The sequence below is a fragment of the Pollicipes pollicipes genome, unplaced genomic scaffold (genome assembly GCF_011947565.3).
Source record: "Pollicipes pollicipes isolate AB1234 unplaced genomic scaffold, Ppol_2.1 Scaffold_4881;HRSCAF=5763_pilon_pilon_pilon, whole genome shotgun sequence".
Classification (NCBI taxonomy): Eukaryota; Metazoa; Arthropoda; class Thecostraca; order Pollicipedomorpha; family Pollicipedidae; genus Pollicipes; species Pollicipes pollicipes.
In genome coordinates, this window is record NW_023596576.1 from 17,088,988 (window position 1) to 17,114,625 (window position 25,638).

Sequence of the window (25,638 nt, forward strand, 5' to 3'; positions counted from 1 at the left end):
GTAGTGTTCATGTTGAATTGCGTTACGCAGACATAAGTTAGCGTTTACTGAAATTTAGCATAAGTTAGCGTTTACAAATGCTAGTACTTCACGTGATACGAAAACTTATGTCAGCACAAGTCAATTTTAAACATAAACTACTATTTACCTTTGATATATGATTGGTTCCCTAGCATCTTTAACCAAAAGCTCCGAAACATCAAACCAACTTTTTTGTAATTCCGACAGCAGCTGACTGAGGATAGGCACACCTATATAAAATGTCACCATGCGCAGTTACAGCGATCCGCCAGGGCTCGTCTCTTGCTGCATCAAGCTGTGCCGATTAGTTCCAAACGAACACCCGGCCACCACTCCCGGCTGAGCGTGTGTTGTTCTAGTGCTGTCGCGAGCCCACTATCAGGCGTATCCGCACTGGCCCAATACATGACATGCACGCTCCTTCCGGTGAACGTTACGGCAAAAGCAGTCTCGAACTGCTCTTATTTTGAAAGGCTGGCACAGATTGGGCCGATTGCTGTGATCAAAACATATTTACATTGCAAATGGTAGGGGGTTGTGTGGACTTCCCGTGCAGTGACGTTGATCTTCACATACATCCGCCTGAAAAGCGTGATCATCGCATGGTCTTCTCAAAATCTACGATGAGCCGCATAAGTAGCATGTCGGCAACTTCGCTTGGCATTGTCTTCTAAATTTGGAAGGTATGTGGGGACGCCCACGGCATCTGTAGTTGCGCCAAATAAAAACTTCTCGCCTGTCCTGTTAAAACGCCCTTTAGAACAGTTTGGGCCGGTTTCCAGGACTTGTTTTTGTATTTTATCTTGTATTGATACGCATGTTCTCTGCATATTTGCCGCCTGAGGTATCGCGCCAAAGATTTGTAGATCATCCTGGGACCAGTAATAACTTGACTGTATTTGTTCAAGATTGCAAGAAAGGGACACTAGTGATAAACACACGTTCTATCATCGCCCGCCGTGTGTTTGGGTCAAGTAATGATACGGACGATGCAACACACTAAAAAGTACGCGTGTTTGGATTACCTAAACGCAACAGAACACACGCAAAGACGGTTACATCCATGACACCGTGCCATTTTCATCGGCTGTAATTCTGCATACGCATTCAAGGACTGGTTATGAAATCGGTAGCCTGCCATCTTTCGGTGATGTCGCTCAAATTGGTTTTGATTCGCCGGCCCTAGCATTTCTCTAAGACGGAAGATCTTGTTTAATGCTTTTGCTATTGCTAACCGCTAACGTCCGTGCAGGCCTGCATCGTCCCACTTTTCACTCTTGCAGCCGCAATGGTATTTTAGAGCCGGCAGTCTTATCCTTGGTGACTTGGACGAAACTTTCCAACAGCCTCTATCCACATCGCTGACGGATGTCACGGCGTGAAAATGTCAAGCAGTGCCCCCCACCTCCGATAAAGGTTTCACATAAAGTTGGGAGCCTTCAGCGCCCCGAAGGCCGAAGACGAGCCCGGCGTAACCGAGACAGCATCCACCTGCATGTCAAGTACACGGCGCCTGATTTCCTCGACACATGTGGGTCACGTGCGCCTGAGTGGCGCAGAGAGACGCACAGCCCGCGGCAGAAGCGGCCGTTCGCCCTAGGGGCCAACCCACTGATGGCTGAGCGGGTGAGTTCGACACCACGCCGGCCGAGCGAGACCCGTTTGAGTGCGGCACTACGCCGGCCGAGAGAGGCCCGTCTGAGTCCGGTAACACACCGGCCGAGCGAGGCCCGTCTGGGTCCAGTAACACAACGACCGACCGAGCGAGGCCCGTCTGAGCGCAGTAACACACCGACCGAGCGAGGCCCGTCTGAGTGCAGTAACGCACCAACCGAGCGAGGCCCGTCTGAGTCCAGTAACACCCCGACCGAGCGAGGCCCGTCTGAGTCCAGTAACACACCGACCGAGCGGGGCCCGTCTGAGTGCAGTAACACACCGGCTGAGCGAGACCCGTCGAGTCAAGTAACACGCCGGCCGAGCGAGGCCCGTCTGAGTGCAGTAACACATCGACCGAGCGAGGCCCGTCTGAGTGCAGTAACACGCCGGCCGAGCGAGGGTCGTCTCAGCCCTGTAACACACCGACCGAGCGAGGCCCGTCTGAGTGCAGTAACACACCAGCGAACGAGGCCCGTCTGAGTGCAGTAACATAGCGGCTGAGCGAGGCCCGTCTGAGTGCAGTAACACACCGACCGAACGGGGCCCGTCTGAGTCCGGCACCACACCGGCCGAGCGAGGCCCGTCTGAGTGCAGTAACACACCGACCGAACGGGGCCCGTCTGAGTCCGGCACCACACCGGCCGAGCGAGGCCCGTCTGAGCCCTGTAACACACCGACCGAGCGAGGCCCGTCTGAGTGCAGTAACACACCGACCGAGCGAGGCCCGTCTGAGTGCAGTAACACGCCGGCCGAGCGAGGGTCGTCTCAGCCCTGTAACACACCGACCGAGCGAGGCCCGTCTGAGTGCAGTAACGCACCGGCGAACGAGGCCCGTCTGGGTCCGGTAACACACCGGCCGAGCGAGGCCCGTCTGAGTGCAGTAACACGCCGGCCGAGCGAGGCTCGTCTCAGTCCTGTAACACACCGACCGAGCGAGGCCCGTCTGAGTGCAGTTACACACCGACCGAGCGAGGCCCGTTTGAGTGCAGTAACACACCGACCGAGCGAGGCCCGTCTGAGTGCAGTAACACACCGGCCGAGTGAGGCCCGTCTGAGTGCAGTAACACACCGGCTGAGCGAGACCCGTCTGAGTGCAGTAACACACCGACCGAGCGAGGCCCGTTTGAGTGCAGTAACACACCGGCCGAGTGAGGCCCATCTGAGTGCAGTAACACACCGGCCGAGTGAGACCCGTCTGAGTGCAGAAACACACCGGCCGAACGGGGCCCGTCTGAGTTCGGCACCACGCCGGCCGAGCGAGGCCCGTCTGAGCGCAGTAACACACCGACCGAGCGAGGCTCGTCTGAGTCCGGTAGCACACCTGCTGGTAGGATCGCCCGCACGGTGCTCCGCCAGTGCTGAGCGGCGGCACGGTCAGGTGTCAAGCCTGCGCATTGACCTCCGTATGGCGAACCTGCTGACTTTGGCATGAGCTGGGTATGACCTTTACGTGAATTAGTGTGGCTTATTTTATGAAACACGAGCATTTCAAACTTGAAGTCGTTAGATCTCCGATCGGACTGTGGCAGTCACATTTTCGCAGACAGAAGAGAGGAAGCCATACTTGGCCGCCCACGCATAGGACAAACTTATGCCACACACCGTCACCCGCAATTTGCTGATGGCAGCCCACGCTGCCTCCGGTGTTGTGACCTGCTGACTGTACAGTGCGCACCACGTGTCGACCCCATGTCATAGCCTAGTTGAAACACAAGTGCGCTTCTTCGGACGGAACGGCCCAAGTCTTACGCCTCCCGGCATTTTAGGAAAGGAATTTCAAGAGGTGTCGAAACTGGAAAACTTGCTCAGTTTCTTTCTGCCTTGAATTTTACTGAGATGTGTTTACCATGACACCATGGCTGGAGCCCAAAGTCGTTTAGGCTGACGGTTAAAAGATAAATAATCAAGAACCCGTTTCAATTGCGATTCAGTCTCGTAATCTGATACTTATGGGCGCTGCATGGTCATGTTTGCGGTTGGCGCGTCCTAAACTTCAAATCGCCACCATCACAGGCTCACAATATTCCCAGCGGAGCTTTGACTAGCAAACTAGCAACACAGGCGACGCCATCTTAAGCGATCCTACGGTAAACAGGGATTATGGAGCGACACTCTATTTTCAACGGCCGGATAGGTAACGCAGGCTGGTGATGGACCCCGCGGGACTGATGAGAGCAGGATTTATGGAAATGCAGCCACATAAAATGGAATGAGGACTGTGGTCTGTGCGGATTGAATGGAAACCCTCGCCTCCTTTTCGATCCGTCAAACTGTTTTGCGTCATACACGGCTCAACGCGGACGCGGCGCGGATGAACCCCCTCAGGCCGGTTGCCAGCTGACCTTTCGGCGCTGATCGGGCCAAATCACGCAACACCAGATCAGGCACTCCCAGCCGGTGTGACGGGGAATCTGGAGGCGGCCAACACGGAGTGACTGATGGATGAAGTGCGAACGGTCTGCTTCCCTCTGATAATTAATGCGTGCTCCCCTGCAGAGTGCAACGCTCCCTTGATTGATAACTTGCGCCTCATTCAGATTTTACCCGGTATTCTGGTAGGCTGGTATTCAGCGTGGTCAACTTAGATATGCCAGAGCTAAGTAGAATATGAACGCTGAGTACCCGTGGTGTCAACTGCACGTGGCTTAAGTTCACAGTGGTTTGTCTGCTTGCTAGATGGGTGTGATATGTGATATCGGCCTCATGAAAGACCACAGGTCTGAGCCCACCAGAGATGAGAAACCCTGGACGTCATGCATTCAGAGTGGACGCCAACAGAGGTTTTCATGCGGCAGATTTCTCTGATCGTAGAGGCTATTTGTCGGCTTAGAGCCCCAACTGATACCAGACAGCCGCTGGTAGCGGGCGCCACTGCACTAGACTACCTGGATGGCTTGCGGATGCCAAAGCAATTGATCTCGTGGATCATTACGGGTCGTATACCGATTGGTGACGCTGAGCTGCGCGGCTTATCTGATCTGGTGTGCGATGTGTGCTCTGCGGCTTACGTGGGACGACTGGCGGGGATCTCATGCCATGTGCTACGCCCCGAAGGCGGCGCCCACCAGAGGCAAATGTCAGACGAACGGTAATGGAAAAGGATACGGCTTTTAGCTTCACAAAGAGCAGCTCAACCTCAGACACTGTTAAGGACGCGAACAGAAGGTGCAGCTTCTCGAAGTCGTTTGAGACATGGCGTGACTGGCATGTTAAAAGGCATCGCGCGTCTGGTGATTTATAAAGAGTGCGTCAGGCTAAAAAAAGCATCTCCCGGTCCTGTCAAATGACGCCACAAATCCGGCGCGTGACTTTCATTGATTGGCCTAGTTTGCTGAACCGTGCATTTGTTGCAAAGTTCTCATGACCTGACGTCACATGTTTTCCAGACGCACCTGACTACCACCTACGCGTCTGAGAACAGCTCCCAATCTCAGAGCCTGACCACCACTTTGACCGTGCATGACTCGCAACTTCATGAGGTCTACGGTACCGATGATACCAGTGCACAAATCACCAGGGAGTGCTATGGTACACTGGTCACACGCCATCTATTTTGTTTAACACGTGCCTCCTCCCGCCTCTTTGAAGTCGTTCCTCCAAGAGGCAGGAGAAGGCCATCATAAGCCCATTTTCAAGAAAAGTCCAAACAAATCAACTGCTAGCTACTATGGAACATTACCTCCTTCGCTCCAGCAGGTGACGATCTAGCATTTATGAGCCATTACTGCGGCACACTCCACCTGCCCTGACAAAGAAAACGGCTGTCTGCCTCGCCGATATCGTGAGACGTACCTGGAACATTCCCTCCGAAAATAGCACAGAAATCTATATTCGTTGGCGATTAAACTGACTTAATGTACACGGGAAACTCTGCCACGTCTCACAAACTTAGGTCTGAGTGCGTGTATGTGTGTGTGTGTGTGTGTGTGTGTGTATGTGTGTGTGTGTGTGTGTGTGTGTATGTGTGTGTGTGTGTGTGTGTGTGTGTGTGTGTGTGTGTGTGTGTGTGTGTGTGTGTGTGTGTGTGTGTGTGTGTGTGTGTGTCTTCGAGGCTTTACGACGCACTTTCACAGCTGCTGAGGCTATATGGCGTCACTTGCCTCTCACCCTGACAGGAAGGGTGACCATCACTGGAAATCGAAACCCGTCCCTCGGATTTCCCAGCGCATATCTACACCATCGGTATCCCAGATCAGTGACAACGTGTTGCCAATCAAATTCTTTCAATGAAAAACTGCAAAATTCATGTAACATTTGAGAAGCTGCCCTGATGCAGTTGTCATTTCCTCCTAGACCAAAAGCAGAGCCGGCTCGACATCAGTACCCTGAATTGCTCTCACACCCGCACATTACGTCCAGCACAACCAACGGCTCACACATGCAGGACGTCGCATTTGAAATGGCAATCGTAAGAGTGCACTAAGGATATGAAAGGTAGACCAAGTACGCGATTTATGGAACGCATTGTCGAAAATGATCAGAAATTTGGACTGGTGTCTTTCCCACGGCCAGTGTGGTCTGGGAGCCAGACATGGAGGTCTCTCCACGTGCCTAGTGGCCAAACATGTTGTAAGGCATCAGCAGGCGCCGGCAATTACGCATTTTGGATAAGAACGTTCTTGTTCAGGGGGCCGCTGTGCGGGCGTCTTGCTAAGCAGATGGACACTGACTTTAAAACAAAAAACCGAAGGCTTATAAATATGTTATATTATGAAACATGTTCATGCATGTTTCCATATCTGTCACAGATCTTTTCAAATCGATATTTCAAATAAAACACTGTGCTTATCGCAGCCACTTAAGCCTATCTCACTCGCTTATCGCCAAGTGCCGTGTGAGATCTTAGTCTCCATAAATCTTTCCGGGAAAGGTGCACTCATCGTCCTTGTTTCAAAACCTTTCTTCGCAAAGCCCAGCTCGAGTCTCCCGAGCAACTGCAACTGCACACTTCTTCACGGGCTCAATTCTGACGCCCACCGCCCGCCGCTGTGTTTACGCTTAGCCCGCTGTCCATTAGCACTTCGCTTTCTCTATAAGCCTCTTAAGACATCTTCCACGACACTCGTGGCGTCTGAAAATCTCCCGTGATGTCTTCGTTTTACAGATTACAGACGGAATTTCGGAAAACATTCACGTTCACGTTTTCAAGAATTGCCATATCTATTTATGCTTGCACCTCACACATCCGTTGTGTGCTGTATTTGCGTTATGTAAAATGTACGGAATGCTTTTCTTTTATCTTTCGTGGTTATTACCATGGCTTAATTTGATGATGAGCCCGCAATTGGACCTAACGCGCAGGTTCGGTGCGGGATCCGGTGTCTCTGGATACAAAATCCATAGATTCTCCGGGACCGCGGTCAACGCTATTGCCAGGCAAATAATCTGACAATTCTGTTCAGCCAGGTCCGACTTGACCAATAGTAAGAGGCCGATCGGCCAAATAAACCATAAGTTACTATATGATAGAGAAGTGAGATCATTTACATCATATATAAAGCAAAGAACCGCAAACAGGGCCATTTTGGCATAGCGTGTGTTTTTTTACGTCTTTGAGCGATACGACTTGATTCCCCTCTTGGCTTTATGTCTTTTGGAAGCATATGTTTTCGCAAAAATGACTGATAGTTTAATAATCTATATTTCGCGCGGCATGGTAATGGATATCCCTGGCCTTGTTCCACTTTTACGTTTTCCAGGTGTACCGAAACGCTGGGAGCGGTTCAAGCTAAACTCTTGATCATCCAGAAGATTCATATCAGTTTGTCCGCTCCCTGCGATCATCGTTGCGAGCTGTATGGTCACCTGTTTTTCGATATTGATACTGTACAATGAATTTTCATAAGTGCATAAATTGAACTGACCAATGCATGTAACCGGCCGGAACGTGACGAGGAACAGGCCACGTGACATAAGATCCCTGAAGCTTCTTGTTCCCTATTGCATGTGCCATTTTTTGCCTATGTAGGACACATGTGATGAGAGGCTTCCCGCCAATAAATGGGAGCAATTTTATGACTTGCAAAATGTTTTCTCAATAGCGAAGAACATGGTATCACCCACTCATCCAGACGAAGCAACCGAATGCAAAAGAACGTGGTGCATGGTATGCCTGCCTCCTCCGCTATATTGTCAATGCAACCGCTCTTAGCTTAGTGTAATTATCCCTGAATTAAATTATGTAGAGCACCCACTGTCACTTGCCCTTGAAGAACCCGCCATTTCAAATTCGTTTCCACATAGGCTCAGTCGCGTCCATCCCCTCCTACATTTGTCTGGTATGATATATGTGTTCTGCAAATGAGCGGTCTCAAAACAGCCAGACACGATTCGTGATGAACGAACGTTATAATCCGGCTTAAGGTTGCTGCGTGTGACGAATGTCTGGAATTGGTAACTTGTTTTCTATCCACTTCCGGGAAGCGTACGGGATGCCGGTTCATGTTAGCGGGGGACACGCGGTCAGACAGCCACTGGTAGCAATCAGTCGTCGTGCGCCAGACGGCAGTTGCTTGTTCATGGCGATGCGTTCCGTATGAGTCGAGTGTATCTCTGTTGTACCCATCCGCATTCTGCCGTGCTAAGACACTTGCTGTATGTCCACGGACCGAAAAAGTGCTACAGAACTGTGACAGGTGCAGTCACACATGTCTGTCGACGAGAAGGCATCGCATACTTTTTGCGAGAAACAAGCTGAAACAAACCGTCATTCACCAGTAAGACCCATCCAGCAGAAGCTGGTGATTCTAGAGCTAGGCAAGGATCCGAGTCTGGTCGGATTCTGACTTGATTCCGAACTCATTAACATCTAAGACTCGCACTCAAGTGAAATGGTTCATTTCACAGATGCAGCAGGGTCAGACTCGAACCCGTGGCTGACAATGTAGCGTGCTCGGCCTGCAAACGGGCGGCGTATGCACCCTTTCTATGCGAACAGGCGAGCGTGCATTTCGAACGTTATAGGAGAAAGTAGAGCTCGAGGGGTTCTGTTGCGACTCGATTCTGATACTGAAGATTCAGAAAATTATGTAAGCCTGCGAGTTTAGCTCAGGCTCATCCTTCAGTCTGTCGTCTTTTTCTCAATCTTCGGGGTGTCACGCTGGAAACACGCGAGGGGTAAGGAGCCTGGGCTCCCCCGACCGGGTCATGTCATGAAACGTACATGTGTCACAGCTGAGCCGCCGCTGTGACCTTGTTACCTCTCTGTCCAGGATATTCGTTCAAAAAGACTGGGCAGCATTAAGATTGTTCTTAGTGCGGTGCAGGGGTCATCCTGGACCGCCGCAAGTTTGACCACGTATCCGACCTGCTGCAGACGCTCCAGCGGGTGACTGCAGCGGCCGGCGGATCACAGCCTGTCAACTTTCGCGCACATCTGCCTTCCTAATTCTGACTGATGGACAATGCGATTCTCCAGCCTTCGAGTCCGTGTCAACGCCACATGAGAAAGGGTGACCAGGCAGGGCAAGTTGCTGCACCTCCCCAGGCCGCGGTCAGAGGCCGGGAGGGCGCGGTGTGGGTACCGAGCCTCGGTCACGCACGGCGGGTTGGCGGATGACATCCGGCCTCTGTTTGTTAGGACTGCAGTGTGGCGAAGTTCAGCCACTTTGGTGCCAAGGATACCGCATGTGTTCATGCTATCGCGCATGTACGTTGGGTTCTACTGCCTGTTGCCCCTCCCCTCGCTCAGGATCGACCAATCAGCATAAAGACGGATGGCGGTCAGCCCAGCATCTGTGGACCTGCGGTGTGTCAAACCGGGCGGGCAGGTCAGGTGAGGGTTCGCGGTCAAAGGGCGACGCATCAACAGCAAAGAGAGCATGGCAGAGGTGGAGGCGTTGGGTGAGACCGAGGTCTGATGGCGTAAATTCACACTGATCTCCACGAAACTAAACTGTACGATTTTTACCACGTTGCCAGGCTGTGAAGCTGCAGCAATTGGCTGCTAGTCGGGTTGACGTTATGGCTTATGATCCACTTAGTCTTGTCTTGTTCTGTCCTGCCCTATTCTGTCAATCTTGTATGCGTGGACTGTGATATGCATGTCCAGGCAAGTGCATGTGTTGGCCTTGTACCATGACCCTGAGCAGGAATGTCCACGTGCTCGCTGGAATGCTTTATGCCTCTGCAAATACAAATGCAATTCAATAAGGCTACAGTTGGACGTAGCCATGTCAGAACGACGATTTATGCAGCGCGCAGCGAGCGAGGTGATTGTAAAGTTCTGAGAATATTTTCTCACCAGTTTGAATTTAATAGACTGCTTTCGCTTCATCGCCAGAACTACATGGAGAAGTAACAAGATTAATGGAGATTGATTTCGCTAGTGATTTCTGGATGTAAATGCGTTTTTTTCATAATGTGACGAATGGTCTTCCTTCATGTATCAAGGTTAAGACTTCTTTTGTCCGCCTTGTTGTATTTCCGACGTGTACTGCTTCGTGTTCCGTGAGTTTTTATAATTTTGGATAGTGTATGACGCGTTTAATCAAGAACTTGTATGTACATGACCATGTCATGGCATGACCTATGACATTTTGCCAATAAAAATGTTCTTGGTCCTAAGCCTTCATCAACGAAAGCTCGTTCATAGGAAGTAATGCAGTTACAAGCAGCCACCATAAATATATGGAGTAATTAGCATCCATAAGTCAGGAGTGGCAGATTGCTGGTGAAAATCGGTGGACTGAATGGCGCCGCCGGTGCACGCCAACACTTGAGGCCAACAGGACTGCCGTCACAGATCTATTGTTGGCTGGAGCTTGCAATGGCGTGCCTACCGCTTCAGCCTACAACCAGGTGTCGGCAAGAAGCAGCGCACGTGCAGAGATCCGGGTGAGATTTCGAGCGCCTCGTCTCTCTTCGGACGCCAGCCTTGGACGGGGCAGTGTGGAGCCGATTTCGTCGCCTCACACCTCTCGCCGCGACCATCTCGTCAGCGATCCGTTTCGCTAACGGCAAACTTGTGATGACCAAGACTGCCGCGGGCCAGTTAGGGGACGCCCGGCCAATTGACGACTCCGACTCGACGACCTCGTCAGCGCCGTCGGGCGCGCAGGGTCGCGGCGGAGGTGTCGTCTGGCTGAAGAATGTCGGCGTACGTCAGCCCCTGTCAGCGATTCTGCGTGATCAACGGAGAGCCGCTGTGGATGGTGCAGTTGGACTAGTTCGGCGATTCTGGCCGAGAGTGCTGTGCCGCCCGGCTGCGGAGGCTTCGGGTCTCAAAGGGCTGACCTTTCGATTCACGTCTGTAATAATCCGGCAAAGTGGTAATCAGAGCGGCTTCGAGCTGTCCGGGCACCGCAAACGTGACAACGCCGGCACCGTAATATACTTTGGAATGCGGAATAACGCTTCCCTGCGTCATTTGACTCTGCGATGTTCTGTTCTCAGCTGGCGTTGCGCACCCCGTATTTGTAGTATGGGGAATATGCGCTGGAGGGGTTTGAGGTGGATGTTCGAGGTGCTAGCGAGCTGGACGCGAGACGTATTCGTAAGCTTGCTATCGGAAAGAAAGGCCTTTAGCTCCTTGTTTTCTTTTGTTGCTTTGTTCTTGATCATTAGACCAGCTTGAATCGACGAGTGCTCCCAGTATAACCGATGTTTGTGGTGTCGTGTCGTTAAGCCAGAACCTCCTGGCATCTTAAAGGTCGACAACTCAGCATAACAGCTGCGAACTCATTAGGTCTCTGCAAAGTCGCACTACGCACTGTGACGGTCTTGAAATGGGTGACCTCCCATATATGTGCCTGCATGAGCACTATGCAGCCACAAAGTGCTGATTCATCGACCAAAGAAACACTCACAGAAATAGAGCACACTGATCCTGCAATGGGATAAATCATGGCAATCAGGTGTCCCTTGGTGGTGTGCAGGTCGTAAGGTCGACCGGCCTGGCCGAGAATGACCGTGGAGGTCGCTGCCCCCGAGCTAGGTGGCTGGTCGTACTTACTCGTGTGGTGGCTGTAGTTTTGCGTGTCCAGCACCTCCACCTTGATGTCGTAGTGGTCGTGGGTCAGGTCGGGGCTGACCTCAATGCCTGGCGTCTCCCATTCGTACACCACCTCCTCGGTCCGGTACGAGTCTGGCGACACGCAGCGGACAGTGGCACTGGCAGCTGGGGCAGCGTGTGGGGGGGGGGGGGATCATACACTACCTCCTCGTCCGGTACGAGTCTGGCGACACGCAGCGGACAGTGGCACTGGCAGCTGGGGCAGCGTGTGGGGGGGGGGGGGATCATACACTACCTCCTCGTCCGGCACGAGTCTGGCGACACGCAGCGGACAGTAGCACTGACAGCTGGTCCGCCAACGAGTCTAATTGAGTCTGACAGAGCATGACACACAAGTGACACGGGCAGTGCGGGAGGGGGTCATACACTACCTCCTCGGTCCGGTCCGAGTCTGACAGCACTGGGTGAACCATCAGTGGCACGGAATAGCCCCAGGGTTACAGCGCATATTACGCATGTTACACCACCTACGCACCTTGAATGCCTGACACGACGCCGAACTGGATAAGATAAGATTGGTGCTTAAACAATCGGAAACATAGTACAGTTGGCTGGATAAGTCAGCAAATCGCTGCATGAAATAAAAGCTTCGGCAACGAAGCCACACGCCAGCGAAAATCGTTATCTCCTGGCGAGTTGACCTGATGGCACCGAGTATTTCGCCAGCTAAAACTACCCGCGGATTTGCTGTCCCCCTGCTATCTAGTAATACGATATTACACAGGCTCTTCTACCCTTCGACAACTATATATATATATATATATATATATATATATATATATATATATATATACTTGGGGTTTCTGTGGACGTGGCATGGTCCAGAGCCAGAGGTCGGAAGGGGGAATTTAGGGATGGGGCATTTTGTGAGTGTTAAACTATTGTTAAAAACAGAATAGTAAAATAATGTCTGCTTTTTTGTAAAATAACGTGGTCAGGACAGGCCGCTAGATGGTGTTTGATTTTCTCCCCAGGTCTCTCGATAGCGTGCATTAACATGACACTGGCACTTTCTTTGTGGTAAATCAATCAAATTTATCGACAGATTTGCGTAATTTCTGACCTGAAGTGATATGTCAGGACGCGGAACAAAGAATCACATGGTATAAACATACTGTATCTGACAATTCCACTTTTCATTATGCGTTCACTTGAAAGCCTTACGTCTTCAGGGAATGCTGGCGACCCATGTGCCAGAGAATCCTCCGATTAATTTCATAAACAAGCGCTCGGACCCAGCCATAAGTGGCGATACATCTTGTTTCGCGCTGGCAGGCCATGTAGTGTTTGACGCGAGTCGTAAAACATCGCTCATTCATAACTCAGCCCGACGGATAAGGTGGTCAAGAAGCAGCTGCCTGACCATGAGATGTGCCCTCACAGCGCTAGCCTCCAAGGATCACTTCCCTGACTATGGATCGCGCCGGGAATCGAATTAAACTGAAAGAAAATTTTCTTAAAAGAATTGAACTAACTGTTTCAGTGGCGTGGGATGGATGAGCACGTCACCTCCTCAAAATATGAAATATGTTCCCAGCCACATGTGGTTTATCATTTTATGGCAGCATGAGCTGTAATATGTTGAATTTGACTGAACTGAAAGCAAATGAGCGGCAAAATCGGCATAATGGAATGAGCCCTTTGAGTTTGATAAATGCAAAACGGAGAGATGGCAATTTTTACTTGGCAAACTAGGTTACACCGGATCCTAACAATGCTACCCATGAACATACCAGCGACAAAAACATTTGATAATGAAGAGTTTATGCGTTCACACATCTGTTCACATCTTTCTAAGCATCAGTTTTTTGAAGTGCTGCATGCTCAGTCGATCAGATATCATAATCATCTCTCGTCGCCGAGTATCCTGCACGGGCATGGGGAGCGGCTTATTTGCTGTCGGCCTGTAGTGGAATGCGCTGCTGATCAGTGCCGCCGCTGGAACACTCGGTGCAGGGGTAAGGGCAGCAAACTGGGGATAAGTCATGCTAGAAGTGTCATGTCACAGAGCATGTCACGTGCACTGCATAACATTCGCCTGCAATCAATGGATTTTATCCTCAACACATTTCGTGCTAGGTCGTATTTACGTCGCAGAAAGGGAATATTTTTAATCTTATGATTATGTCTTTTATATAACGCCTTGGCCTGGCGCCATATTCACCAAGTGATGCATGGTGGCGTGGAAAAAACTGGAGTCAGCTTGCTAAAGGCTTTTTGTTTCATCTGCTGGAAACAGGTTCAGGGTAGAGAAAAGCCAATTATCGATGCTGAGCCAGCACGTCATTTTACTTCACGTGCGGATAACACTACTGCACGTGTACATTGCATGACAATCAATTTTTAAGCTCTCTCTTTGGTTGCACGCCAAGCGTACTGAAGAATAAAACTATTACATGAGTGGTGTGTGGGGGGGGGGGGGGAGGCAGTATAGTGTCATGGCCGTTGCAACTTTTGTCATCCAAAACGTGATGCATTTGATTTTGGTTTGTAAGACTGAACTTAGATGTAATGTCTAGGATCTGAACTGACCTAGTTTAAAAAGAGTATACCACCTTTTTGGTACTTTTCAGTCATGCTTACATCAGACGCGTAAGATTTGAACAAAATACCCATTTTCTCGAAATGCTTCTGAGTGACTCAGAAGTTTGATTTAAAGTAGCCAACCCAGAGGGAGAAATCTCATTTGACTACCTGCCCACCACAAAGAAGCACATTTAATTGCCTTCATTTTTCAAATATGTGTGTTCTGTAAGGTATGCAACACACTAGCGGTTATACTGTTTGTGTAATAAATGCTACGAAAGCTTGAAACACTATTTAGACAAAAATAGGTGCGAACATGAGGATATCGTCCCACGAATTCAACGAAACGTTGTGCTATGGCTATCGTTTCTCTCATAGATTGCACTCATATCGCGTTCGCCTCCGTGGCTCTTTTCGAGGCGCACTTTGGCTTTGAGAATGCGACTATCCCACGACCCATATGATGCACTGGTTCAAACTTAAACCAATACGCTTCTCGGTAACAAGCCCTCGCTCGCTGGGTAAATCATAAACATTCTTTTCTTTCGTAAACGTAAACTTTGTTTTCCTTCGCACCTGTAGAGGTGCGCACGGAGGTTGCCATGACGACGGCAGTCTCGACAGCAGGGAAGAAGTGTAGTGTTGTTACAAAGCGTCACCAGCGTAATTTGGGCTAGAAAGCAATTTAAATTATGTCCTCATTATGTCTTGACGGTACTGCAGTGGCATTACTCCCATTACAAGTCTATCGCTCTAGCTTACGCTTTCTTTCTCAGTGGTCTTCACATATCATTCCAAAAGGCGACTAACTCTATTTATATCTAAAAAACGTTCCCTCTTCTCAGATTTGAATTTGCATGTGCGCTGTCGGCGATTCGTTAGGTCAGTCGGCGTCCATACCGATTTGCACTTCAAGCTCCTTAACTGAAAATGCTCATGTATTTTTGTAACAATAGTTGTGCAAACCAATCATAAACTGTAGCCTGATATGTCGGGTCAAACCGTGCATAAGCTAGAACATTTTCTTCTTCTGTTAACTACTGTAAAAGTATAAGAATCACAGGCGAGAGCTTGCCTATATTTTCTGATAACCATGTGTCCATAACCACGCATCATAGTTCGTTATCATAGTCCCTCCCGATGACTCAGTTCGTTCGAGCGCCTGCCTTCTGATCCTTCCCCCGTGGCGGGGTGAGTTCGAGCCGCTTTAAGCGCTCGCTTTTTGCCGTTGGCAGGTATGAGCTGCGACTGGTGGCCAGCGACCGCGCTAGAGGTAAGATGACGCCAACGGGCAGGACGGACCGCGCGAAACATTGCAGCACGTTAAACTTCCGCCACAGATTTTTGCCGTTGACATGGAATTGCGCGATCGGGTGGTAAGGGTCCGGACCCACGCAACAAGCATTGATAGCGTGAGCTCTGAACCCATCAATCTGTCCATGAAAAAAATGGGATCAGTTATAAAAACACAGCGAACCAGGCACAGTTTTCTCATCGCCGCACCCCTTTACGTAGAATGTTTTGGCCCTCGCCCCGATTCGCCGTTTTTCTAAGGCTGAGTGATAGGCGGCGTCAATGTGACCCCAGCCGTTTTCAAACTTAGAAAGATAAGGCCTAGAAAAGCACGCGAGTGGTTTAGTCTCAGCGGCATCTCGCGATCGGTAGCAAGCTGAATGTTGCCTTAACCCGATTATGTTAAGTCAAAAGGCCAAATGTTCTTGAAAATAAATCTTTTCAGCTTAACACGCTCATAGGTGCGAGATAATGCGTGGTAGCGCCCAAGTCTGTATGGACGTGTACCTTGTTCAATTCGGAGTACAATGATATGTAGTTCCATGCATTTTTTTTTTGGGGGGGGGCATATTTATGGTGTATAGTTCCGCGATTGCAACAGTGTCAGCCCTGCGTGCGCGCAGGCCGAGGAATCGCCCGTCACCGCCCGACGCGCGCGCAGGCCGTAGCTCGCAACGCGGTGTTCCTTAAACCTCACCCTTCCGAAACCAGAAATGTTAGAGACGCGCTTTTGATGTAAATAAACGCTCAACAGATTATTTATAGGTTGCTGAAAATTTCGGCGCAACTTCACGACATGGCGGAGAGGTATCATAAAAAACCTTAGAGGTAATGTTAACCCCTCCCCTATCGCATGAGGGTTAAGCATTGAAGGAAGTTTCTTTCGAACTGCCTTTGCTTACCTCCTGCCTCGTGCACTGCAGCCGAATATCATTTTCATTATTTTATCTTTAGAGCCCCATACAGTGGCCCTCGATCGTTACGTTTTCAGCCTGTCCATTGTCAAAGGCCTTTTAGTGCTATCATCCGACTTGGAGAGCCGGCGATACTCATCAAACTCGGTGATGCGTAATGTTTCTGCCGCGCTGATATTGCGATGGCCTTTTCTATCGTGAATAAAAACGTCATATAGGGCTCGCCAGCTGTGTGGACTCAGACCGGAAGTCCTGTTCGTGTTGACCCAGTGTTGCCGGTGGGGCCAAACAGTCCCAGCGCATGCTAGCGTTCATGACTACATCCGGCTGTTGGGCCGTCTTGCCGTCGAGTCGGTTTCGCGGTAGCCGCTGTGGATGTAACGTTTGGTCAACTTGTAGGCGATGAGAGCACTCAACCAAGTGCAAAAGGCAGGTGGGACACTCAAGTGATAGTTCAAGCGATCACTTTGTTATTAGTAGCATACCACAGACTTTGAGCAAACTATTTACAATATTTATCAATCTCTCAATGTTCTCAAATTTCTGATCCTCTAAATGTAGCCGTGAAAATTTCATCTTAGGCGAGGACAACGACCAAACTGGCAGCTTAAGATTGTAATCGAAATTCCGTGACCTGGCCTGTCATGACAAAAACACAAATGGGGGACTTTTTCAGTTTCAGGGCACTCCTTTAACTTTCTGGCCGCTTGACAATATGATGAGAGCCAACAATCATTCTGTTAGTTTTTTGTATTAGTAATTTGCTTTGCAAACCGTAAAAACAAGTTAACATGTCGTTTGACGGTGCTTCAGTCAACATTGTATTTTCACCACTTGTTTCAGTGCACATTTTCATATTATAAAATCAATATTTTTAATCAGAATTCATCCTGTATCTATCACTCATCTTCAACATCAGAGATGTAATTTGAATCGAAAACGATTGCGCACATTAATTGTCCCGTGATATATTATGTAGCGAAACATTCGGTCACATCAGGCCAAACGTGAAGCTGTGAGCCAACTTGAGAGACAAAATGATTAGCTGGCCCTTTGACGCAAGGCCAGCGATATGGGAACGATAACTGATCTTGCGGGTTTCGCACGTGACTCAGGGCACAAAATATACTTTATACTATGAAGGCAAAATGGTTCAATTCATTCTACATTCTAAACCGCCAAATCGCATGGACACCACGCATTGATCTCTTGGAACAAAATTGGTTCGTGGATTCTTTCGCGCCTGAACGTGTCACATGTTGACGCGTCATCATACAGGTAAATTTCAGTTTATAATTCAAGGCCACAAGTCACCTTCAGCATAAGGCTAACCTAGCCCACGATAAAGGCACATCAGGCAATTAAACGCTGATAGCACTTCTTAGCTGTAGAGCCTGCTGAATGCTTCCTGATTATTTTGGACCACAATCAGCGAAGAAGTATGAAAATTTTTAACGCGTCATTTCAGTCTAAAGGTCATCCTGAACGCGCCAATTTCATGACTAATTTGCTGATCACGCGTATTAGATATCACACAATACGGGCATAGATTTATGACTGCCTATACAATTCGACACATAACTATTGCGTCTAATTTTGCAATAAAACCGAAGCTATATTCATCTTTTTGACTCAGCATGACCTCAAAGACCCACATACCATAAAACATGCATAATAAAGAACATTTACGTCACTGTGTAGGTCATATATATATATATATATATATATATATATATATATTCTTGCTTGCCTCTCTCTTTGTTCCTTTTCTGTCTCTTCCTCTCTCGCTCTCTTTCTCTCTCTCTCACTCCCTTTCTTTCTCTCTCTCTCTCTCTCTCTCTCTCTGCCAGGAGCTTGCAACATTCGAAATGGTTAATACCATAGTCCAACAGGAGCATTACCACATCGAACATCATGCATTATGCCTGGGTATGTGACTAGTCTAAGTGCACGCTTTTTAAGAACGAATAATTTGGCTGTACCTAGGTATTTCTTCTTATTCTTCTTAGGTACTTTCATACCTTATTCACGTGAACCTTATTCAAACCTGAGGACGTGCAGGATTCAGGACAAAATAAGACAAACTTTCAAGAGGTGCAATGCAACGAGGATGAACCTCTGTCACAGGAAAACCTGCACTGTCGTCACTTTCCGTCGTCATCTTTATGAAGGTTTCTTCAGCTCTCAGCAGCAGATTTTTCGGCCACTTCTCATTACGTTTCATGACATTTGCTATTTTTGATCAAGTGTGAATGCTATCACTCTAGAAACCAACTTCGTATCAAAATGTACCGGTATTTACCGAATGCATCGTCTAATGTGTTAGAAGTGCAAATGATGCGGGCTCCATTAAGCGTAGCTTGAAGTGTTTTAAATTTTGGTCGCGTTTTGCAACCCTCTTGCTAGCAACGCGTCAACAACGACCTGGCTGCGTCGGACAGTGACGAGATCGGATGTAGGCTTTAGTAGAATACAACTAACATTATTTGAGGGGCTCACAGCTGAGTGGACTGGTTTCATACGCGATTATTTATTCCTACGTGGGGCTGACGCATGCAGGCAAGCGTTCAAACATCCTCTGAGCGGCTGCCCATCCTCCTCATTCTCCATCCGTCCTGTCCATCCAAACATCCTCCACGCTGTCGCGCCGCCCGCGTGGCTGCTGCGCCGCCCCACAGTGTCACTCCGTCGAGCGGGGGCGGTACTCACAGTCCTCCAGGTGGACGACGCAGTGCTGAGAGTCGAACGGGTAGTCACGGAAGCTCATCTTGCAGACTATCGTCACTGTGAGGCTGCAACAGGCGCCAACACAGCTCAGTGTCGATGGCGCTGAGACCATTGAATAGCTCACATGTAGCCTGAGTTGCACGACCTTGCAGGCAACAGCACGTCAAACACCAGGATCGGAGGTCGGCTTTAGTGAAGACTGCATTGCAGTAGCCATGTCGTATCACCGGAAAACAGCCGCCAATTTTCAAACACTAAAACCGTTATATTTTGTATGTGATTTCATGGATTCTGCTGAACAGATGTTGAAAGTTGAGCGCCTTGAGCATAGGAGCAGGGACGAGATGGGGGTCCGTTGGGCGCCATGTTACCCCCATTTTTCGAGAATGCTGAGCATTCTCCATGGCGACGCATGGAAAGAATCAAGCCCAGAACTGGTCTCGGAAACGCTACTTCCTGAGATGTTCCTCCTTCTGTGGCTTTAAAGCACTTCGCCCAAATTCCCGTAGCCAGTATTCTGTCCATTTTGAGTTGATTATATGTGGCGAAAAGCTATGTTGCCTCACCAGCTCGCTTTTGTGATCAAACTAACATGGCAAGCAGTGGAGATTGTCCTGATTATCTGAAGACAACTGACAACCGAAATTCCAACTCCTAAACATTTCCCCTCGCCGTGTTTTCATTAAGAGTTCTGTGCTAATTAGATACGTACAGCATAGAATATCGGATGAGCCCATCTAACTGCATTCGAAGGCTGCAGGCTTGCGAAACAAGCTTGTATATTCGAAGCCCCTTGATACGATCTGCGCACAATACAATGCGAATTGGATACGTACAGCACAGAATATCGGATGAACCCATCGGACTGCATTCGAAGGCTGCTGGCTGGCGAAATAAGCTTGTATATTCGAAGCCCCTTCATATGATCTGCGAACAAAAGGACAGTGGATGTCAGGTACGCAGCATGATACATGGATTCCGTTCCGGTCGCCACTTCACCCTGGAACTGGGATCTCTGGGATCAGCACCACCCTCTTGTTGAGGGGTGCTCGTTGCGGGAGCCTGGACCCCACCATTCAATTAAGGAATTTCGGGTTGAAAGTAAAAGTTTGCGATGAAGGCTTCACGTGTTGCAGTGCTTAGCACGATCTTTTTGCCCTCTGACGTCATTTGTCCTTAAGCGTAGCGTCTGCCGTCGGCCGCAGGCTATCCCTGTCAGCAATGCATGTTGAGGGTCTAAGGCGACCCGATCCCACCCCGCCAAGGGTGAATGAAGCGGAAGGCAGACGTTCTAACCATTTGAGCTGTCGGGATGGATCTTGCACCCATGGGTGCAGGCAAACCCCAAGGACTCAAGGGGGATGGGGGGGGGGGGGCAATCAGAATGTGGGGAATTATCTGACCTAAAATGGAGTTTTGAGCCGAGAGGGCGCACAACACGTGTCTCCTGCGATCAAATCCATCAAATCCTTTTTTTAGGAATCTCATTTGGCAAAACTGGAAGCATGCTCCTGCCTTCCCCTTACCTGAACCCACGCGCGCGTCTTGCAGACCAGAACAATGGAATCACGAAAGAGGATAAAAGTTACACCCTATTTTTTAAAGATGCCTTCTTCCTGGTCGCATCCTTGTTATATTCAACTTCATTTTCACTATATACTGCTTCCTAACTTACTGAAAATGTCGGTCCGGCATGTGCACTGTGCAAAGTCTTCTCTTCCATCCCCTCTCATGCCATTGTATTATCTCTCTGTCCTCTATTTCCCCGTGCGCTATTCATTGTGTGCCCTTCAGGGAGGTACAGACACTCAGGTCATAATCAGCTAAATTACAATAGCCAAAATAAATGATCACACAACACCACTGTAAAATCAAACCCCATCGCCTCCGGACATCAGTCAGCACAAGGGGCTGCACACACTGCTTCGTTACTCCGCTGACAATAACCGCAGGCGCACTGCAATCGGATCAGCCTGGGCGCTGCAGTTGACGCCCGCCCCCGCGCACCAAACTAAAACTAACAGTTTTAGTTTGGCGGTTCCGGCAGCTCGCGCGGCACGTGTGCCGTTCCGCCTCGTGGTGCCGATCCCCTGACTGCAGCTGAGCGTGGGACAGCCGGGCCGGCCGCCGATCGGCCGTCGGCGTGTGCCTGTCACCGCGCCCCGCCAGGGCCCGAATCGGCCGTCTGTCGTCTAGCGGCGATGATGGGGCCTCGTAGGTGAGCGTTCGTTTTCAATAGGCGAGTGCATGCACCGAGACATGCGTTACTGTTTGGTGCGGCAGGTCCTGCGACAACGGCTACAGAAACGTCATTGTGTTTTGAATCCCTGCTTATGTGAGTGGAACTTTTCGTGTAACGATCGCCTTCCAAATAAGACCACGGTATAAACAGAATGCAGACGCTCGGGAAACGTTTTCGTTTTGCTTTCTGTACCCAAGCCCGCCATCATCCAGCACACAAGTTTCGTCGCACATTTCACCAGATATCATCAACCGGGTAAGTGGTTCGCCGACGCAATGTCATCACTCGTTGGACCCGACATTGCAAACACTCAAATCTGTAGTTGATGGAGGCCGACCGACTCTGCCTCTGGTAACCTCCAGCCCCGCCATCCGATGGGGGCCGACCGACTCTGCCTCTGGTAAACTCCAGCCCCGCCATCCGATGGAGGCCGACCGACTATGCCTCTGGTAACCTCCAGCCCCGCCATCCGATGGGGGCGGACCGACTCTGCCTCTGGTAACCTCCAGCCCCGCCATCCGATGGGGGCCGACCGACTCTGCCTCTGGTAACCTCCAGCCCCGCCATCCGATGGAGGCCGACCGACTATGCCTCTGGTAACCTCCAGCCCCGCCATCCGATGGGGGCCGACCGACTCCGCCTCTGGTACTCAGCCACGAGGCGCTGCACATGCCATCTGTTCCCGATGTCATCATCAGTCAAACGCCTCCCGCGTAAGCCGAAAGCGATAGCCCGCAGCCGGTGACCACCTGTAGCCAGTGGCCTCTCATCGACCCACCGGCTCTGTTTAAACTGGGCCTGCGTGGTGCGCGCCCCAACAGGTCACGTTGCGTCGCCTGCGCCACAGACAGCATAAGCACTTGGATGAGCAGGAATGTGTCTAAAAAGGAGCAAGCTGTGCTTGGCTCCCATTTGCTTGATGACATGCAAATGTCAATTTAAATTTATTATCTCTATGACGATCTTTGTGATGTAAGTTATAATGTATAGCTACGGCGGCATTACGTGTTAGGTCACCCGTGCGGCCGTGCTAAAGGGCGTTCTTTTCAATATCATTCGTGGGAATGAAGAAAATGGGAGAAAATTCCCCATGCGAGAGCCCGGTATATTAAGAAAGCCACGGTTTCGAGCATTTACACATACAGCTCATGTGTGAAACACATTCAATAAAGATTCCCTGTAGGTATGTATAGACCCGTGTAGTGAATATTTCACTATTGCAAGATCTCACGAACTATTCGTCCGTCGATCTGTCAATCCGTCACGTGCCACAGCAAAACGTTTCGAGTGTTTTTGCCCTTGCCCTCCGAGTATTTCTGCCGGAGATCTCCACTCGATTCTTTGGAAGTAGATTTATATGCACAGGAGATACCCTTTCTTAATATTAAGGATAGCTCGCACGCTTGTCGGCAAGGGTTTCCATGTCCAACCGTTGCAGCATGTGCAAGTAGCTTTCAGCATCACCAAAGGTGATTTGCAAGCCCAAATTCCTCCTTGGAATTGCTGGTATACGAGCAAGGGTCCTCTGATTGCGAGTCCAGCGCTCTACCAGCTGAGCTAGCCGGAAAGGACGTCTGCTCGTCTCGATTAATTTCATACGAGAAAGTATATGAAATTGCATTGCTTTCCGGGAAACATGACTGCTCTACCCGGTTACCTCAGTTGGTAGAGTGCTAGACTCGCAAAAGACCCTGGTTCGAATCCCAGCGGTTTCAAGAAGAGAATTTAGGCTGTGGCGCGTATATGGCTGAAAGCCCAACATCGTCCAATCCTTCGTAGGACTCTAAAGCACTTAGAGACGGCTGGAGGTTGAGAAGTCATCCGGCAGAAGCGTTGCGTACATATTACCATCCCAGACGGGAGCAATAGTCAGAAAAATCATTCCACTTATGATACTGATGCCTCGTCTCAGCCCTAAGATGCGTGCACCAACACATCTTCGGTCGAAACATCCCCAAAACAAAACAAAGGAGACATCCGTTACACTGTTCAGTCGGCGGCCATGTGCTTCATTTGCAGCTTCGTCCCATGCCAATCAAACTTGTCAGCTAACTCGATTAAGCAAGAAGTACACTGAGCTCACGGGCTTTCGCCAAAGCAAGTTGGGAGTTCTGATTTCTAACAACAATTGACCTCTGGTATGCCAGAAGGCACAGGGTAAATGACGCCATCAAGCCAATATTAGCTGTGTTGACTTGCCAGCCAGCCTGGTGCAGTTTAATCAGTAGATCAAATACGCCCAGAACCACTTTGCCTTTTGACGCCCGCAGGCCTGCTTGTGCGATTCTCGACTGACCTCCGCCGACTAGAATGTCTCCCTGGACTCCAGCACCACAATCAATACCAGCTCATGACTTCATTAGCTTGATTCAGATAAGCTGCACTCCCACGTCCCACGGCCCTGGTCTCTACCAACTGAACTTTCACATATTAGAGCCAAATCAAAACTGGACTGTGCCTGCTGCTGGATTTCTCTTACCAAACTTTTGCTGGCCACGCTCTCGTCAGCCGGACTCAGCAGTTGGATTCCACCGTCTGGCTTCCGCCGACTGGTCTCTGCATTTGGGATTCTCACAGGCTTGGCGTCCGTCTGCAAGACTCTCTCAGACATGACTTGCAGACTGGACATTCGTTCACCGGACTCTTGCACGCCGGACCTTCGTTGGCCGGCGACACGTCAGATGGATTCTTGCACAGTGGACGTCCATTCATCAGACTCTTGCAAGGCGGACTCTTGCAGACTAAACATCCATCATCTGAACTCCCGTAGACTGGACATCCGCTCTCTAGACTCTCACAGACTGGTCATCCGTCCACCAGACTTGCAGACTGGACATCCGTCCACCGAACTGCTGCAGACCAGACCCTCGCGGGCAGGATATCCCTTGGCCGGCCTCTCGTGGGCCGAAGATCCGTCGGCCAGACCCTCGCAGAGTGGGCATCCGTCTGCCAAACTTCGGCATGCTGGACATCTGCCGACTGGACTCTCAACTCACGCCTCTTGGCGTCCAATGGACCGCATTACGAGGCGCCGATTCTCATCCATCAGAAGAGCGGGTGGCGCGATCTGCCCATCCATCATAGTGACGTCCATCAGCGGTCGCTGCCACGCCGCGCCGGCCACATCCACACCCGCTTCGGACTGGACAGGGCCACAGGGCTCCCCCCCCCCCACAGCCCGCCGTTCCGGCCGGTCAGGGGTCCTCTCCGCCCCAGGTACCAGCTGCCGGCTGGTATGACTGCTGCTGGCACAGGCTGCTCTTCGTCCAGCTGCCTTCTCCCAGCTCCGATCCGAACTCCAGTTGCCAGCACACCAGTGCCACTGGCCGTTTCGGCGTCGAGTTTCCAGTTCGGGACTGCAGTCTGGTCTGGTCTGGTCTGGTCTGGTCTGGTCTGGTCAGTCTGACCGGCCCTCTATGCCGGTTAGACTGCCGGAGATGCGGATAGCGCGTGCCAGTCGGCGCAAGTCACGCGGCGCGCTCGGCTCCGCGCCCGCCAATGGCGACACTCACTACGCCGTGCGATCGTGCCGTTTTGACTGGATGCTGGTGTTTCAGCGGAAACAGAGGCGCCTGGCTCACGTCGGCCGTGAAATGGAGGGCGGCGATCTGCCATAACTTTAATGATGCATGATTTCGGTGACATATGGGCCAACATAACTCCACTGTGTGCTGATTGCGTTGCATCGCGTTATAACGCAGCATGGCGGGAGAAATGCTACCTCATTGTTATGCCACGTCAATAACCAAACGCATGAATCGCTGTTAAACCGCTATAGACGATAGACGAGCACCGGGCCCCATGGTTATTGATCAAGGGCCAACGCCATCCATGCAATAGATGAGTGTTAATTTTCTAGAGTTATTACCAGCATATTGTCTCCCTCCACCCGTCCAATGTTTCTACTTTAAAATTCAAATACCTGAAGACTGCAATGTTGTTTAGGAACGTGCGTTAGGTGTAACCAAAGGTGGCAGCCAAAGCGGACACGTTAACGGGAGTGTTCCACATCTACATGAGGGTTTTAAATGAAACAGCCATCTGGAAGATCATTCGGTGCAGTTCACTGCCCTGCTATCTCAAGACCTAGGCCCCTCTAGTTTCTGAGCTACACGCCCGCGAATGTGTGCAAACTATTTCGTGCAGACTATTTCACAGTCCTTTGGGCACGCATAACGCTTTAGCAACGCCATTCAAAGCCTACCACCCCATAGGCCATGCGGTGATCAAGGTCAAGACAGATATAA

The 25,638-nt window shown here is 50.2% G+C and overlaps 1 protein-coding gene across 1 annotated transcript in view; it reads right to left on the reverse strand.

Moving 5' to 3' along the window:
• Positions 1 to 25,638, reverse strand: part of LOC119100054 (gamma-aminobutyric acid receptor subunit beta) — a gene marked incomplete at its 3' end in the record, with an annotated part of 104,743 nt that overhangs the window by 8,984 nt on the left and 70,121 nt on the right. The window contains 3 exon segments of the mRNA XM_037223169.1: positions 11,630 to 11,761; positions 19,132 to 19,214; positions 19,986 to 20,076. Coding sequence (XP_037079064.1) covers positions 11,630 to 11,761; positions 19,132 to 19,214; positions 19,986 to 20,076 — 306 coding nt within the window.